At 39.2% G+C, this 18,970-nt stretch overlaps 1 protein-coding gene across 1 annotated transcript in view; it reads left to right on the top strand.

Annotated features, from left to right (window-relative positions):
* Positions 1 to 3,109: 3,109 nt before the first annotated feature.
* The window catches only part of LOC130931796 (phospholipid phosphatase 3-like), an 85,348-nt gene continuing 69,487 nt past the window's right edge, over positions 3,110 to 18,970 (top strand). Inside the window, exon 1 of the mRNA XM_057860866.1 lies at positions 3,110 to 3,599. Within this exon, the coding sequence (XP_057716849.1) occupies positions 3,410 to 3,599 (190 nt within the window). The 5' untranslated portion in view covers positions 3,110 to 3,409. The remainder of the gene's footprint in view (positions 3,600 to 18,970) is intronic.

The following is an 18,970-nucleotide window of genomic DNA, read 5'->3' as shown; positions in this document are numbered from 1 at the left end:
AGTCCATTTGAATTGGGATGGCTAGCATTGAATGATCATGTTTCAGTACCATCGAGTTAATTTTTGAAATAAGATTAAGTAGGGGTGGGAAGTTCTGAGTAGCTCGCGATTGGTAAAGGTGGGTAGTAACGCTTACATTGACTTGAGAAACATTTTGAGAAAAATGTACTTCCAAGAGTAGTTTTACCACGCCATGCTTTCACTTATACTTGAGTCGATTTGTGAAGAATAAATGCTACTCAGACTCAGCTACCTTGGGTTACATTTTTCCTCTTCATTTTACAGATCGGTTTTTACATTTTTTTTTTTTTTGCCACCGTTGCCAACAGCAGCTCTACCAGTTTCACCAATGAGACGTCGCAACAATAATCACATGACTCCATTATACCAATCAGACTCAAGCTTGTTGTTCTATGCTAACACCGGCCTGCTCAATCACGAGGCGTCTTTAAAGCACCGTAAAAAAAATGTGTATATGACATTGAGTGCTGCCTTCAACCTGACTTAAAAGTACTGATTTTAACCTCTCTCCCAGTTTTTATTTGGCACCGATTGACCACGGAAAACCGGTGATCCTTTTACTGCTGCAACAATTAATTAATAGAATGGGATAAAAAGGGAAAAAAACATGTTTTATATGTATCTCTTTCCAATGTAAATCTAAATAAATACATTGAACACACCAAAAAAAAAAAAAAATCATTTGTAACCCATTTGCTCAATAAAAAGGTATAAATACGTTCTATTTTAAAAAATTTCAGTGCCCAAAAAACGTATTTATACGTCTTTTACGTCTTTTTTTATTTTCTTAAAAATTTTTCACAAGAGGCATCTCTAGTTTCTGTTGCACCTAAACTGCAATGCACAATGCTCAAAACTCATTTTAAAGCAATAAAACTGGCCACTGGAGGGCAGTGGCGCATTTTGTAAGAACTCATTTTGGGCCAAGAAAGGAAGTGAAGAAAAATAGTCAGGAAACGGAAGTTGGAGGGATCTTGTGAAGACGCGTGAGAATTTGAGAAAAATGTGGAGAACGATTGGAAAAAAGGCAAACGACACTGGAGGAGTGTTTTGAAAAGAAAACGAAACCATCGTCAAAGAAGGATTAAAAAAAATCTATCTTGATGAGACAGACGGTGACGGCCACAACAGCGGCAGGTTCCACACGCGTTCTGCGGCGCTCACGTTGCGTTACTCCTGAGCCTAAGGTTGAAACCAACGGTGAAGATGATGAAAAAAGTGAGACCGATCTTGATCTGGACTCATCAGATTACTGGGAGCCACCTCATTCAACCGGGAGCAGCCGAGAGTCTTCCCTGTTGTTATGTGCGCAAATAGTTCAGCAGTTCAATAGTTTAGTCATGAGTAAATAAATTGTTACTTTGCGATCAAAAGCTCTATTTGTCTTGTTGTTTATGTTATTTTGTAGAACGAAAACATTACTCAGATGTTTGGCATGTCACAAAAGTGAAAAATAGCTGTGTTAAAGTCAATGTTTGAAATGTATGCTTTTATAAAAAGCTCAATTTCTGTTTTTTTCATTAGAAATTGGAAAATTGCTCAAACTAAGCAATTTTCTATTGCTGATTTCTAAAGAATGGAAAAAGATATGAACTAACTTTTTTTTTCCGCAGAAAGAAGAGAGTCTAATCTTTCTTTTGGTGGGTTCCATGTTTACCAATAGAACAGAATTTTCTGAGGGCCTTGCAAAATCAGTCAAAATCCAGTAAAACGGCAGGGAGCGAAGGGGGTTGCTCCGGTGAAAATGGCTGGGAGTGAATGAGTTAATGCAAATAAGCCACACCTCTTCTTTGCGGATTTCGATTATCGCAGGGTGGGGTTTGGGGGGGGAGGGGGGTCCCATTAACCGCGGAAAATGCGGGATCACTGTATACATGTTTTTTTTTTTGTAATTATACTTTGGGGGGGAAAAAAAGTGAAAAAACATGTATTATATGTATCTCTTTCCGATGCTAAATTTGAATAAATACATTGAACACAAAAAAAAAAAAAAAAAAAAAAAAAAACCTACCTCTTAGCGGTTTTTCACTTATCACGGTGGGTTCTGGTCCCAATTAACTGCGAAAAATGAGGGATCACTGTATACATAATTAAAAAAAAATATATACTTTGGGAAAAAAAAACCATGTCTTATATGTATTTCTTTCCCATGCTAAATCTGAATTAAAAAAAAAAAATAATACATAAAATTTTGAGGGGGGTGCGCTACTTCTGGCTTTTTCACTTATCCCGGTGGGTTCTGGTCCCCATTAAAAGCGAAAAATGAGGGATCACTGTATACATAAGTTTTATTTTTAAATTATACTTTGGGGGGAAAAAGAAAAAAGGTCTTATATATATTTATTTCCAATGCTAAATTTGAATTAAAAAAAATATAACAAATAAAATTTGAGGGGGGGCGCTACTTCTGGCTTTTTCACTTATGCCGGTGGGTTCTGGTCCCCATTAACAGCGAAAAATGAGGGAACACCGTATACATACGTTTTTTAAAAAATTATACTTTGGGGGGAAAAAGAAAAAAAAAAGTCTTAAATGTATTTATTTCCAATGCTAAATCTGAATTAAAAAAAATATATAATAAATAAAATTTGAGGGGGGGGGGCGCTACTTCTGGCTTTTTCACTTATCCCGGTGGGTTCTGGTCCCCATTAACAGCGAAAAATGAGGGAACACTGTATACATAAGTTTATTTTTTTTTAATTATACTTTTGGGGGAAAAAAGAAAAAGTCTTATATGTATTTATTTTCAATGCTAAATCTGAATAAAAAAAATATATAATAAAATTTGAGGCGGGGGGGCGCTACTTCTGGCTTTTTCACTTATCCCGGTGGGTTCTGGTCCCCATTAACAGCGAAAAATGAGGGATCACTGCATACATAAGTTTTTTTTGTTTTTTTTAATTATACTTTGGGGGGGGGGGAGTCTTATATGTATTTCTTTTCGATGCTAAATCTGAATTAAAAAATAATAATAATAATACATAAATAAAATAAAATAAATCACACTGCTGTTACTCCTAACGGAAGTGCGACTTTACTTTGAAAGTCAACGATGGGGGAAAAAAAGTTTTCCCTCCTACGACTTTGACATAAACGTGCCTGAGGCTCTGGAGGACGGCTTTGAAAAGTTGGGGATGAGAACGAGCTCATTCGGATTGGTTATTCCGCCCACTTCCAGCGCACTTCGCCGGGTCGGTTGCCCCACCGGATGCCCGCTGCAAAAGCACCGGCGAGCGGCTTGTTTTCCCCGGATTCTCGCTGTCACAACCTACCCTTTAAAAACATGGATTTCTGGCACCGGCGGACGGACTGAAAAAGTTGAGAGTCTTCTCACCGGACGTTTACCTGCTACGAATAAGCCATTTCAGCGACTTTTTGGGGGGCGAGTATGCAAAAGTTTAATGCCCACGGGAGCGGCGCGCTTCCCCGGTTGACTGACAGTGACGGGGCCGCGGAAGGGAAGGAGAACGGGGCTGGAAAGCATTTCCTCAGCAAACCCGAGATGGAGAAAGAGGACAGCTCCATCTGCAACAAGAGGAAAATGCTCGTCGGCTTGGATTTAATATGTCTATTTGTCGGTAAGGATTCCAATAACAAGTCCGTTAATTGCTTTGAGCCGCACTTGCAAAGTGATTTACCTTTTGGGAAAATTGAGGGGAATTTGTTGTTTCCCTTTCTAAATAGCCCAAACGAAAGTGTTCCCAGTGGGGGTACAAGAGGGTGGGAAGAGTAGGGTTGGATGCGCAGTTGTCCCTGGAATTCATCTGTTCCCATGGTAACTGACCCCCCCTCACCCTAAAGTTCCCGGGAGAAGAACGTGGGAATTGGGATGAAAACATTGCCGTGCTCGGGCACATTGAATGTCAGCCTCATAATTTACAGTGCTCAGCTGGAAGCCTCGATCGTATTATAATAACAACAAACAGCCTCTTTACAGAATGCTAACGCGAAATATTTGCGCGAGAAGCAAAAATAAATGTCAACATTGCAACTAATTATCAGGGGCGGATCCACCAGGGTGGCATAGGGTGGCACATGCCACCCTGAAAGACAATTGCCACCCCAGTTGGCATCAAAGTAAAAAAAAAGCTCCAGTCAAATTGACATTTAATGCCAACTATTAAGTTGTCCTGTCAGTGACGATCCTTAATACTGTAAGTTTCGGACTATAATGTGCACCTGACTAGAAGCCGCCACCCACCAAATTTGACAGAAAAACTGCATTTTTTTAACAGATAAGCCACACTGGACCATAAGCCGCAGCTGTCCTCACTGTTGTATGGGATATTTACACCAAAAGATATTAATTGGTAACACTATATTTGACAGCGCTATGGTAAGACTGTCATAAGACCAAACGAACCAACATGAAGCTCTCAACCAATTGGCTGTTAAACTTCATTGCTTCAAGAAGCTTCATTTGGCCCTCACAGTCAACCTCTGCTGCCACCTGCTGTCAACACTGTTGTCGCCCAACATACCTCCTAGCATGCATTGCAGCGCTACAGATGTAAATAACAGTCAAAATGTTCATGTTCTGTGCTAATTATTTACTCAGTTACTGTTCCAATTGTTTCATTAATTGCGAGTTATGGTATTTGGTAACACTTTATTTGACAGTGACACCACAAAACTCTCATAACACCATCATAATTATTAAATGACACTGCCATAAGCATTAATGAATGCTTATGATAGATGTCATTTTGTGTCATCCGGCAAATTATCTCACTTTTGAATGGATGTAAAAGATCCGAGCTGGACATAAATGGAGTTAGTGACATAATTTGCCATATGGCAATGAATTACATCCATCATAAGCATTCATTAAAGCCCATCATTGTGTCATGTGATAATTATGACCGTCTTATGGCAGTGTTATGATGTCGCTGTCAAATAAAGCGTTACCTATTAAACCAAAGAATCAGCAAGTAAGCTGCACTGGACTATAAGCCGCAGGATTCAAAATGAGGGGAAAAAGTTATTGTCTGAAAATTATGGAAATAATATTTGAAAAAAAAAAAAAACATTTAGAGCATTGCGGGATAAATTTTAGGAGATGTAAAACAAAGGCTTGCTAAAATTGCATTTTCGAAAAAGCATTAAATCTGAATACAAAATAAAAAGTTTTTCTTCAAACTATGCAGAATTGCACTTTCATTTTAAAATAGATTGAAATACCTGAGCTTTGCCTCAAACGATATAAAAAAAAAAATTAATCAAAGAGGATTTACGAAAGAACAACTGGCTAACTTGCATAACAAAAGTCCGCTAGCTCAAATGCTATAACATGCTAACTTTTTTTTTTCAATACTCTTACAAATTGTTCAAACACATATTTCCACAAACAAACAAACAAACAAAAAAGGCTAAATATACCAATAAACTAAATTACAAATGCATAAAAAAACATACTAGCTCAAACAAAAACCTTATGTTGCTCTTAACAGGGAGCAGCTGGATTCAGCCATGTTAGACAATTTATGGCATACTCACTGCTGCCACTAGAGGGCAGTGTATCCACCCCAATCAATAAAACTAAATGCAAACACTTTCAAAATAAACCATTACAACGCCACTCTAATTAAACGAATAATCGAAGCTTTTTCCTAAAATTATTCGAGTGGATTGATTAATCGGTACATCACTAATGTGGATCAATATATCTCTTTGTAATTTGATCAAAATGCAAAATGAATATATTAGAGGCCAATAGATGGACTTTTTTTCCCAACATCGGCCGATTACCAAAGAAAAAAAGCTGATAAAAATGGATTTCAATCAGGTATCTGTGTGGGCAACTGTGGCCGCCGCTGACTGACGGTAGGACCCCGGAAGGACCCTGCTACAGGAAGCTTCAGGGTTGCCTATTTTGCAAATATTTTCAGATTTTTTTTTAATCTTGCATGAGCGAATATGCAATGTTGCTTTAGCCTTTTAAGGCAGGGGTCCCCATCTGCTGGGCCGCAGAGTGGTACCGGTCTGTGGCGCATTTGCTACCGGGCCGCACAGAAATAATAATTTAATAACGACCGCATTCTGGCAGAATTAACCCTGTGCCGCTGCTTAACACACCAATATCCCTGTCTACTCTAGATATAATACTATGGGATAGATTACAATGTAGTCATAGAAATCCATTGATTGGACTGCTAGCAGTAGATCTTGTTTGTGTATATCTATGTGCGCTTGTCCTCGATAATAACGTATTGCTAGGCCGCGGGCGCCGCACATTTGTTCCCGGAAATAATTAGCCCCCACGCAACGAAGATGACTGAAAACAGACGTCTTTGGAGATATTTTTACGGCGAAAAGGGCACCTGACTAGCCTACAACCTCGAAGACCCACGAAATGCGAAGGAGTGGATTCATGACCCGTTTGTGAATAAACCGAGTGATTCGAGCATGTCTGTGCAACAGATGATCAAGTTGTAGAGATCGCAACTGACGGCGACCTTATTAAACATACATTTGAGACAACAACTCTACCGAGGTTCTTGATTAAAGTCATACTGGAATATCCTCACATCGCTACAAGAGCATTGAAAACCTTGCTACAATTTCCGACATCGTATCTTTGTGAAGCGGGCTTCTTAATTAATGTTTAACGACAAGACGAAGTCCTTAATGGCGAGAGCGGTGTGAAGTTGTTGTGTGCAGCTTACATGGCAGGATGTATCTGAGGAGAACTTTTCTACAAGTCCTTCCATGATCAAACGTAAGTTAATATTCCTTTCTTTCAAGAAAGTTTGTAGTGTTTACTTTGGAATCGCTGCATTTGCGCATTTTGCGGCTATGTTTAACGTTACGCGTATGCGCAGAACCGCACCGTTGCAATTTTTGATGGGTTGCAAAATTTGTCAGAACACCGGTCCGTGGAAAAAAAGACCCAAATAACACCGGTCCGCGGTGCAAAAAAGGTTGGGGACCCCTGTTTTAAGGTGTTTCATGAGTGATCCTTACACTCTAAATGCAACTCGTAGCGTTAACATAGCATGCGCGTTAGCATTAGCATGGTGAGCATTCTCTTAACCTCTCACTCTCATTTGTTTACATCTGGTCGTGAATAAGTTATGCGTTCGATGGTTTGGTAGCACTAGACCTAATAAATCTTTTAAGTCTCAAGTCATGATTGTAAATATGAAGCTGGAGAAGCAATTTCTTTTAAATTTCCTTTCATAATCTACGTACTTTAAAAAAAAATGAAAGTGTATCAGCCTCAAATGTTGGTTTACGAAATTGGCTTTGGACATCGCAATCGGCTGAATTTTTTTTTTTTTAATATCGGTATCCGCATCGGGATTTAAAAATCCCATATCGGTCGACCTCTAATTATAATTTTGATTGGCCGTTTTGTTAACATTTATTTTTCATTTTCATTTTCAAATTTGATTTGTATTTTGTATTGCTTTTGGTAAATTGTAACTGATTGTGTTAAACACCTATATAATTTTGTATTAAATCGATTGAAGACTCTTGAATCGAATCCTTGCAGAATATCATTTCATTATCCAAAGAATCAATGATGTTTTATACCATCATATAATATTTGCCACCCCCTAAAAGTTCCTGCCCCTTTTTCGCCAGCCCATAAATATTTTTCTATATCCGCCCCTGCTAATGATTACGTTCTAAAGTACTGTATGTTAACTCATTGGCTTTCCTTAACTAGTTTAAGAAAGGTATTATGTTAGGCAGGGCCGGCCCAGGCTATACGCAGACTATGCAGCTGCTCAGGGCCCCTGACCACTAGGGGGCCCCCAATTTGGCAATTGTTTAATTTATATTCTGTTTACTACAGTTTGCTTTATTTGACTTTTGTGAGTTTTGATACTTGATTACAAGCTTAAAAAAATAAAAGTCCTTCCTTAACTTCTTTCTTTCCTCTTTTAGAAAAAGGTTTGGTGCTATCTACTGTAAGTTCTGACAATCATTTGGGGTGAAAAGTTTGAAGTATGCAGTGCAACAAAATCTGATTAATATAAAAAATATGGACGTATAGGTTGGATTGCATGTATGGGTTTCACAGTACACTGTGACGAAATGGTGGGCCAAAAATATGGGCCCCTTTGCATTATTTTGCTTAGGGCCCCCAAATGGCCTGGGCCGGCCCTGATGTTAGGGTTTCTAATGTAAATATTTTAAATAAGTAAAGGTTTATATTGCATATTTTATTCATCTTGCCCTGCAATGAAGAGTAAAACAAACAGGAGTAGTGCTACGATTGACTAACTCGAGTAATTCGATTAGAAAAAAGCTTCAAATCATATTTTGCTGCTTCGAGGATTCGTTTAATTACAGTGGTGTTTTAATGGTTTGTTTTGAAAATGTTAGCATTTACTTTTGCTGATATGGATGTATACACTGCCCTCTAGTGACAAAAGTGAATATGATATAACTTGTCTAACCTGCTCCCTGTTAAGGTCAACAAAAGGTTGTAAGTTTTTGTTTTTGCTAATATGTTTATGTATTGGTGATTTAGTTTAGGAGTATATGTAGCTTTTTTCTTTTGTGGGAAAATGTGTTTGAACGATTTGTTAAGAGCATTGTAAAAAAACGTTAGCATTTTATAGCTTATAGGCTAGCAGACTTTTGCTATGCAAGTTAGCCAATTGTTCTTTTGTGCCTCATTTCTGTTTTTTATACCGTTTGAGGCTAAGCTCAGGTATTTTCATTTAATTTTAAATGAATTTATTGCTCTTGTGAAATGAAACTGCAATTCTGCTTAGTTTGAAGAAGCACTAAGGTATTTTATTTTGTGTTAGCAAATAATGCAAACAGTGCCATCTTAGCAAGCAAAAAACTGTTATTGCAGGTATAAACACTTGTTTTGTTTTACATCCATGAAAATTTAATCTGCAACACATTAAATGTTCGTAATCTGATTACTTGATTAAATGAGCTAACTAATCGATAGATTAATCGATTACCTAAATGATCGATAGTTGCAGCCCTAAACCGGAGCGCAATTCAATTGTCCAAAACAAAGGACTTTCATGCCCGTGTATTCTTAAATTTGTTCACTTTATGGGCACCCTGCCAGTGTGTACAGTTTGGTATTTCTAGACGTGACAGATTCAATTGCAATTTAAAATGAACCACATGTGTGTTGTGTTTGAGGGGCGTGCGTACTAAGATTGCCTTGCGAAAAGAAAAACATAGAAAACACAATATTATATGTGGGCACGTGACCTATTTTGAGTTTAGCGATTATTCAGGATAAGAAGTGTAACCAGTCCAGGCAGACTGACGGGTATGATTTTTCGTTTGGCGGTTAAAGTTATTAGAGCATCGGTTATTTAACCTCGAAGGTTCACTCGTCTTCTATTAAGATAGCTTTAAATAATATAGGACCCCAATAGAAAAGAAGTGATTTCCAGCTGAGGTGCATTTAACATTCCACATTAAAAAAAAAAACAACTCATGTTCCAATTGAAACTGATTGACCAACCAGAGTTGTTAGAAAAATGAGCTACAACGAGCACATACAGAGGGGAGAACACGTATTTGATACACTGCCGATTTTGCTGGGTTTTCCACTTGCAAAGCATGTAGAGGTCTGTAATTTGTATCATAAATTCTCTTCAACTGTGAGGGACGGAATCTAATCCAAAAAAACAGAAAATCACGTTGTATGATTTTTGAATAATAAATTTGCATTTGATTGCATGAAATAAATATTTGATACATCACAAAAATCGAACTTAATATTTGGTACGGAAACCTTGGTTTACTATTACAGATACCAAACGTTTCCTGTAGTCCTTGACAAGGTTTGCACACACTGCAGCAAGGATTTTGGCCCACTCCTCCATGCAGATCTTCTCCAGAGCCTTCAGGTTTCGGGGCTGCTGCCGGGCAACACGGACTTTCAGCTCCTTCCATAGATTTCCTATCGGGTTCAGATCTGGTGACTGGCTAGGCCACTCCAGGACCTTAAGATGCTTCTTACGGAGCCACTCTTTAGTTGCCTTGGCTGTGTGCTTTGGGTCGTTGTCATGCTGGAAGACCCAGCCACGACCCATCTTCAGGGCTCTCACTGAAGGAAGGAGGTTGTCAGCAAAGATCTGGCGATACATAGCCCCATCCATCCTCCCCTCAATACGGTGCAGTCGTCCTGTACCCTTGGCAGAGAAGCAGCCCCAAAAAATGATGTTTCCTTCTCCATGTTTCACGGTTGGGATGGTGTTCTTAGGGTTGCACTCATCCTTCTTTTTCCTCCGAACACGACGAGCCGATTTTAGACCAAAAAGTTCCATTTTGATCTCATCCGACCTAATGACCTTCTCCCATTGCTCCTCTGGATTATCCAGATGGTCAGTGGCAAACTTCAGACGTGTTTGGACATGCACTGGCTTCAGCAGTGGGACCTTGCGTGCGCTGTAGGATTTTAATCCATGACGGCGTAATGTGTTTCTGATGGTTTTCTTCGAGACTGTGGTTCCAGCTCTCTTCAGGTCATTGACCAGATCCTGCCGTGTAGTTCTGGGCTGATCCCTCACCTTCCTCATGATCAGTGATGCCCCACGAGGTGAGATCTTGCATGGAGCCCCAGAACGAGGCAGATTGACCGTCAACTTGAACTTCTTCCATTTTCTAATAATCGCTCCAACAGTTGTTACCTTCTCACCAAGCTACTTGCTTATTTTCCTGTAGCCCATTCCGGCCTTGTGCAGGTCTATTATTTGATCCCTGATTTCCTTACACAGCTCTTTGGTCTTGGCCAATTTGGGGAGAGGTTGGAGTTTGTTTGTTTGAGCATGTGAACAGGTGTCTTTTATACAGGTAACAAGTTCAGACAGGTGCAGTTACTTCCGGTAATGAATGGAGAACAGGAAGGGTTCTTAAAAAAGAACTAAGAGCCGAAATATTTACTAGTTGGTAATGTATGAAATACTTATTTCATTCAGTTAAATACTAATTTATTATTTAAAAATTATTAGGGCTGTCAAAATTATCGCGTTAATTACTTTTTTAAATTAATCACGTTAAAATATTTGACGCAATTAACGCAGATGTCCCGCTCAGACAGATTTCAAATGACTGTTCAGTGAAAAGCTCACTTGTTGTTATGGAGTTTTGCCGCCCTCTGCTGGCGCTTGGGTGAATGACCATCTCGCATATTGTCTCAAACAGATTATACAATGAGGCCGTTTATGGGCATTAAGAGTGAAGAGAATGCCACCGGCCGCTTGGGGGCAGCGCCGTTCCATACTCATGTTATTTCTTCAAAACGTGGGAGAATTAGTAGTTGTGAGACGTTTATGCTGTATTCACAATGCAACGCAAATTGCTATTTGTGCTCCACACATATTTCGGTAGGTTTTCTTTCTTTTAGTGGCAATTATGTGTCTCTTGTTGTATTTTGGGTAAGATATGTACAGATATATTTAATACAGTAAAGGCGAGTGGACACAGGCGTTCTTTGGACTGCGCCGTTTATTGGCAACTCCTTCACAACAAACATACAGTGGGGAGAACAAGTATTTGATACACTGCCAATGGGAAAACCCATTGGCAGTGTATCAAATACTTGCCCTCCCCAATGTAAGTATCGTTTAGTGAAAGCACAACAAAAATAATATTCCTATCTCTCCCCCCCAAAAAAATAATTTTTTTTCACAAAAAGACAAGCACTTCAGTCTATAGTAATGAGGCCCTATTCTTAAACAACAATGCAAAATGAACTGGCATTCCATATCAAAATAGCTATGCAAAATACACGTAAAACTTTGGTCACTCTATTTTTATTAATTATTTTTATTCTTCTTATTATTATATTAACTACTTTTGATTGAAAATTGTACAAATTTTATTAAAACGAAAACATGAAGAGGGGTTTTAATATAAAATTACTATAACTTGTAACTATAACATTTATCGTTTAAGAACTACAAGTCTTTCGATCCGTGGATCACTTTAACAGAAAGAATGCCATTTGTGGATTTATTGTTACAATAAACAAATACAGTACTTATGTACAGTATGTTGTATGTATATATACGTCGTGTGTCTTATCTTTCCATTCCAACAATAATTTACATAAAAATATGGCATATTTTAGAGATGGTTTGAATTGCGATTAATTGTGATTAATTACGATTAATTAATTTTTAAGCTGAAATTAACTCGATTAAAAATTTTAATCGTTTGACAGCCCTAAAAATTATACAATGTGATTTTCTGGATTTTTGTATTAGATTCTGTCCCTCACAGTTGAAGAGAACTTATGATACAATTTATAGACCTCTACATGGCTTGCAAGTGGAAAAACCAGCAAAATCGGCAGTATATCAAATACTTGTTCTCCCCACTGTAGTAACATTATAACACATCAACAAATTACAACCTTCAACTGTTTGCTTCCATAAATTAAATAATTGCAAGAAATGGTAACATATCCTAGTCCCAAAGATTCAGTACGAGGAAAATGCCACAGAGAGCAGCAAAATGTCATGATTGTTTCAATCTCTCTACTCCAATATTTTTCCAAGATATTCTTTTTTTATCCATCCATCCATCCATCCATCCATCCATCCATCCATCCATCCATCCATCCTCCGCTTAAATAAATGGTATGGTCTTGACAAATAACAGTCTTGTGCTAAATGGAATATGAAATATTAAAAATGCATGTATTCAGTACGACGGGTCAAAATTACTGCATAATGGTTAAAACTAGGGTTGTTCCGATCATGTTTTTTTGCTCCCGATCCAATCGTTTTAGTTTGAGTATCTGCCGATCCCGATATTTCCCGATCCGATTGCTTTTTTAGATTGCTTTTTTTTTGTGCTCCTGATTCAATTCCAATCATTCCCGATAAATTTTCCCGATCATATACATTTTGGCAATACATTAAGAAAAAAATGAATAAAACTCGGACGAATATATACATTCAACATACAGTACATAAGTACTGTATTTGTTTATTATGACAATAAATCCTCAAGATGGCATTTACATTATTAACATTCTTTCTGTGAGAGGGATCCACGGATAGAAAGACTTGTAATTCTTAAAGGATAAATGTGACTTTGTATATTGTGACTAAATATTGCCATCTAGTGTATTTGTTGAGCTTTCAGTAAATGATACTGTACTGTAATATATATTTAAAAAAGTCATGTCCGATATTTTTTTGCCGATTCCGATACTTTGAAAATGACGTGATCGAACCCGATCGATCACCGATCGATCGGGACATCTCTAGTTAAAACTGCTGACTTCTTCCTCTCCCGAACAGTATTTTATGCCACCGGAGTTAGTCCGGCTTTTGTCATTTCCCTGCCCCGGCTTCGGAGATGGAGGAAAGAGCGTAAACAAAACAGGAGGCGTGACAGCTAGCCGACATGCTAACCTGAACCAAGCAGCTTTTTCGAGTCTTATTCTCGCCTTTCGAAAATGAAAAATAACAGTCTCGGCTCATCGATCCTCTGCTGCGGAGAGGAAGGCTCGTTGCCGGGGAGACAGCTGGACAATGACCGCTGAGCGGCTGTTCCAATCTTTTTCGCCTTTCGAAAACAAAAAATCACACAAAACTACCCCGACTCATGTCACACACGGCGGCGAGGGTGACAGTCTTTACCGATCGCCCAGCTCCTGTTGGTGAGCAAGTATCGGCTCGTCGTTCCCCTGCTGTGAGCAGGAGTGCTTGTTGCAGAGGAAGCAGCTGGAGAATGACCGCCGGACAAAATGGCTGACGTCGGAGGAGCACGTGGCTGCCCGAGCCCAAGCCAAGGATAATGGTCAATTGGCGGGCACACGGAGAGGACCGGACCGGCGGGGTGAAAGTGACCATGGTGTGTGACAAGCCGCCGGTCGTCGGCCAAGTGGCCTTCTCAGTGGACAGGTAGCATTGTCACCCACGAAATACATGCCACCTCATTATTAAAACGTGTGCCATGATCCCAGTATTTGACATAATACAAAACACGTAGTTTACTCACTTCCTCGTCGGTCCAATGGTCCCACAGTTGTCGGACTTGTTTTGACCATTCACCGCAGTGAACTTTTTGAAACCCAAAAAGGCTCACACGTCTCTCCCTGGTGCAGCAACAAAAGCCTGCAGCACATTGGGCTGGCGTGATGCGAAAAATAAAAGAAATAATCCACAAAATCAGCTGAATTCGCAGTCCTTCTTAATACGATAATAATGGCTGTATTGTGAAGATGGTGACCCGGCTGACATCACATTCGCAATTTTCCTCAATCCAGGAAGTCACTCATTTTCATGGCGCGGGATTCAAAGAATTGAATAAATAAATCGATCACTTCCACACACATCTAAGCGGTCCATTTCATTCAGAAGCATAAAATACCACGTGAAATAAGAAATAAATAGGGTTGTTCCGATCATGTTTTTTTGCTCCCGATCCGATCCCGATCGTTTTAATTTGAGTGTCTGCCGATCCCGATATTTCCCGATCCGATTGCTTTTTTTTTGCTCCCGATTCAATTCCAATCATTCCCGATAATTTTTCCTGATCATATACATTTTGGCAATGCTTTAAGAAAAAAATGAATAAAACTCGGAAAAATATATACATTCAACATACAGGACAAAAGTACTGTATTTGTTTATTATGACAATAAATCCTCAAGATGGCATTTACATTATTAACATTCTTTCTGTGAGAGGGATCCACGGATAGAAAGACTTGTAATTCTTAAAGGATAAATGTGACTTTGTATATTGTGACTAAATATTGCCATCTAGTGTATTTGTTGAGCTTTCAGTAAATGATACTGAAGGCCATGCCCAATGCATGATGGGAAGTGGAAGCATGACAAGTGAAACCACGACTGTGCGTAGTGCTACCAATTCATATATCTTCTCTGCGATGGGATATAACTTAAGGTGTTAAGAAAAAGGTCAATTGCTACCTTGCTTCCCCACATTTCTTCCCATAATATTTCTAATTGTAGGGAGAGGGATTGTAAGGCTTTAGCCAATTAAAATAAGGTTCCAAATGCTGCCAAAAATCACTCTACTCATTAGACGCTGCCTTATACCTCTCTATGTAGGCAAAACGGCGCCATTACAGATGGAGCGCGACAAAGCGTGAGTGGGTCGTGCAGCGCATTCATTAATTGCGTTAAATATTTTAACAAGATACATTTATAAAAAAATTAAATACCGACTTTATTGGGATAAATTAGATAACCCTACATTAAGCCTAAACTAAAGACTCTGGATAAGTGTAACATATTATGTCTGTAACGTTAAATACAATTAGAAAACGATTTAATAAAAAAAAAAAATAAATAAAAAAAGGCATGGCCGATATTTTTTTGCCGATTCCGATACTTTGAAAATGACGTGATCGGACATCTCTAGAAATAAACATGCTTTTTGCTGTCTTAGGCACTTTAAAAGGAAAGACAACAACTATTATGAATGAAATTCCTTTAACCAGTGGTGCTCATCATTATGTAGGGCGCCGTATCTTTTCCACAGTAGAAGGCTTAGCTCAGCTCCGTCTTTAGGAAGTGGTGAGCATCAGTCAACACGACGGAGGAAACACCATCACCCCCCATGAGTCCGGAATCCCCTACCGCTTTTACTGTACATCCTCTTCTAGCCACTTATATCCTCCCTGACCTGACAGCACGCAGGCTTGAGTCATTTTGAGCCTCCGGCTGGAAAAAGCAAAACAATAGATGTCAGATGTTTTTGCGATTTGAGATATAAGTGAGATACAAGGAGTTTTAAACAACAGCACCTTTGGCATAGTGCTTCACAGTTCTGAAGTTTTGGGTTCAACTCTGTCCCCCACCCTTCCTGTCTGGAGTTTGTATGTTCTCCCCATGTACTCCAGTTTCCACCCACATTCCAAAAACATGCAAGTTATGCATGTAGGTTCAGTTCATTTCTGCTTCTCAGTCTTGCGCGTTTTCAGCAGTTATTTCCAAGCATTTGTTTGTACAGCTGTTGGTTAGCAGGCTACTTCTTGGTCCAGGGAGGATGACAGAAGGCGTTACTTTTGGGAAGGAAGTATCATTTTTATTCTGGACGGTGGACAGTTGTTTTTCAGAAAATGATTTTTTTGTATTTTTGCTATTGCTGGAGGTAAAAAATCACAAGGTTATAAGAGATAACCAATGTTATGTAAGCCCACACGAGCGGGTGACCCCCTTTGTACGCGTTGATGCTCTGCGTTGTGTTCGTTATGGATGATGGGGTGTATGGCAGTGAGACTGGCGAGTGGACAAAGGCGTTCTGATTTATAACTCTAAGATTAGTCACAATAATAGTGCTGGGAGCCTTTAACAGGTAGCTTCCCTTCATAAATAACAATTTAACATAAGGCACGGGCCATGTCCACACGTAGCAGGGCAAGTATTTGCCCTATCCGTCGAGAAGAAAAACGCAACGCCCGCACCACCTCGTTTGTAGGAAAACTTTTTACATATTTATTGATGTGCATCCAAGCACAGCGTGAATAACAAAAAGAAAATAAATGATCGTATTTTGCCCGTTAGGCACTTGCCTTGTGAGATCTACTGTACGTGAGCCGTTAGCTTGTTAGCACGGGTCGCTATCGCACGCGGTTGCTTATGTGTTTATATTAGGACTGCAGTTATCAAATATTTAAGAAGAGGTTGTCCCCGGATTATGACCTACTGAACTTATGCGATTTTGACTTAAGCGGACTCTCCAGTCCGCTAGCTTAAATGCTACTAATGCCAACGAATTTAAAATTCTCATAGCAAATTGCTCACACATAACTCCACAAATTGTAGCTGTAAAATTACAAATGCATAAACAAATATATATTAGGGCTGCAGCTATCGGATATTTTAGTAATTGAGTAATCGACTGAAAATTCTATCGATTAATCGAGTAATCAGATAAAACTTTTTTTTATAGGTAAAGAGCAATGATAAATATACATGAGAAAAAAGACATTTAATCCAATATTGAACCATTTTCAGTCAATCAGTGTCTTTATTTTCGATGTACATTGTTGAAAACAGCCAACAATTGCATCTCAGATTTGACAAGAAAAAAAAATTCACTGCTTTCACTCAACTTCTAGATCTTATTAAAAAAACAACATATTTCTTACCTAAAAAGAAGAAGAAGAAGTAACAACGGGAACATTTTTAAACAGGCATTTCACGGGAGAGCATTTCGACTCTTCGGCCAATTATATAGTGAGAGCGAGTGGATAGTGAGGTGACCGCGCGCGGCTCTTAAGTGTCTCTGTCACGTGACTGTCGTAGCCGGTAACGCGCTCGGCCAAATGGACACACAAGTACGGAAGGTGAATTATGCCAAACAAAGGGTCACCACAATGTCATAATCATCATTTTAAAAATTTAAGTGACGGGTAAAAATAGATTATGACCGGATTTTTATGACCCTGTCAGTCAAAATGACAGACAACGAAAAAGTCTAGCGTAACCTCTGCTCGGATCAGTTTTTAAACTCGAGTTGCTCGAGTATTCGTTTCAGCTTTAATATATATTAGCTGAAACAACTTACAGCCTTATGTAGGCCAAACCAGAGCGCAGTTGTTCCTTTATCCATGTCAGACGAGAGTCTGCTCCTCGGTCATAAGGCGACCAGACTTACCCAACGCTGCCACCAGAGGGCAGTGTATCCTCCATCATTAAACAAAATTCAATACTTTTGGACTTTTTGGATAGTTATTTTGGGGTACCTTAAGTGTTAATTCTGCCTTACTCAGAAATTCGGTTTACTTCGCCTTCGTAGGAACAGAAGTCGTTCATAACCCATGAATGCACTTGTATTGAAGGTTGGATTTTTCTCGTTTTTTCCATTAAGGTCCCATATTATTTGAATTAAAAAAAATATTAGAAGCTAAAAAACACATCTTAACCAGGGGTGCCAATAATTATGGAGGGCACTGTATGTCTTTAATACATTTGCGATGTCTATGTGATGTTGTAAGATTCCAAATCCTCGTGAGCGTAAGTCCTGTCCCTGAATGTAAACACGGGGTCGCACATATGACATTTAAACATTTTTTGTCGCAGGCAGTGACATATCAGCTGTTAAAAAAATGCAAAACTCCGGTGTTAATGTACACATGACATCGCATAAAACGCAGAATAGGCCATAATGGCGCCCACACCGGGAGATAAAGGAAAACTACGGCATCAGTCGAGGGACAAAATACACTAATTGGAGTGTTCTTTAATTAATATAGGACTCGCCATTGACAGATCGTGGCGTATTTAGATCACTACCTTACAGTTATATTTGGCACACTTTAACTGCGAAAGCGGTAAATCACATTAGCAAGTAGGTTCCATGCAGTCTGCTGCGCATCCTTCCTGTCTCCACTCTGCTACGCATCAGGCCACTTATTTGCAGAGGCCTGACCTTGACTCATCTGGGGGCATCTGACAGTGAATGCCGTGACTTACTGGCAATGAATTGGCTCCTTCTTTTGACCAAATGCGCTTATCTCTGACTAACACAATTTGCCTGCAAAAAATGCCATCGGCAGACGGTTTGACCTGGCAGCATAATGCATTGGGTGAAGGGGCTCATTGACTACTGTAACCGTGGAATTTCGCCCTCGAGCATCGCCATCTTCGTGATGTTATCAGCTCTTGAGGGATTCCACAATGCTCTGAGCTCTTTTCCCAGACTCGCTACTTGAAACAGTATTTAGCTCAGTGCGGACAAAAAGGAAACGATGTGTTTTTGGAATCCGCCTGAATCGTTTTTGGGGCCACTCTGAAACACTCGTGTGAAAATCTATCGAAAAGGTGATACATCGCTATATTCTATACCCTAAAAAGTTATTTATATGCTGCCGACAAAAATCGATGTACCGCTTTTTTCCCCCAAAAATTGATGTATCGTTTTTTTCCCATGGCTGAATCCAGCTGCTCCCTGTTATGACCAACATAAGCTAAGTTTTTATTTGAGCTAATGTTTTTTTTAATGTATTTGTAATTTAGTTTAGAGGT

The sequence above is a fragment of the Corythoichthys intestinalis genome, chromosome 16 (genome assembly GCF_030265065.1).
Source record: "Corythoichthys intestinalis isolate RoL2023-P3 chromosome 16, ASM3026506v1, whole genome shotgun sequence".
NCBI classification, from domain to species: Eukaryota; Metazoa; Chordata; class Actinopteri; order Syngnathiformes; family Syngnathidae; genus Corythoichthys; species Corythoichthys intestinalis.
Note: the sequence above shows the minus strand (reverse complement) of the source record. Positions and strands in the feature narration are given on the sequence as shown.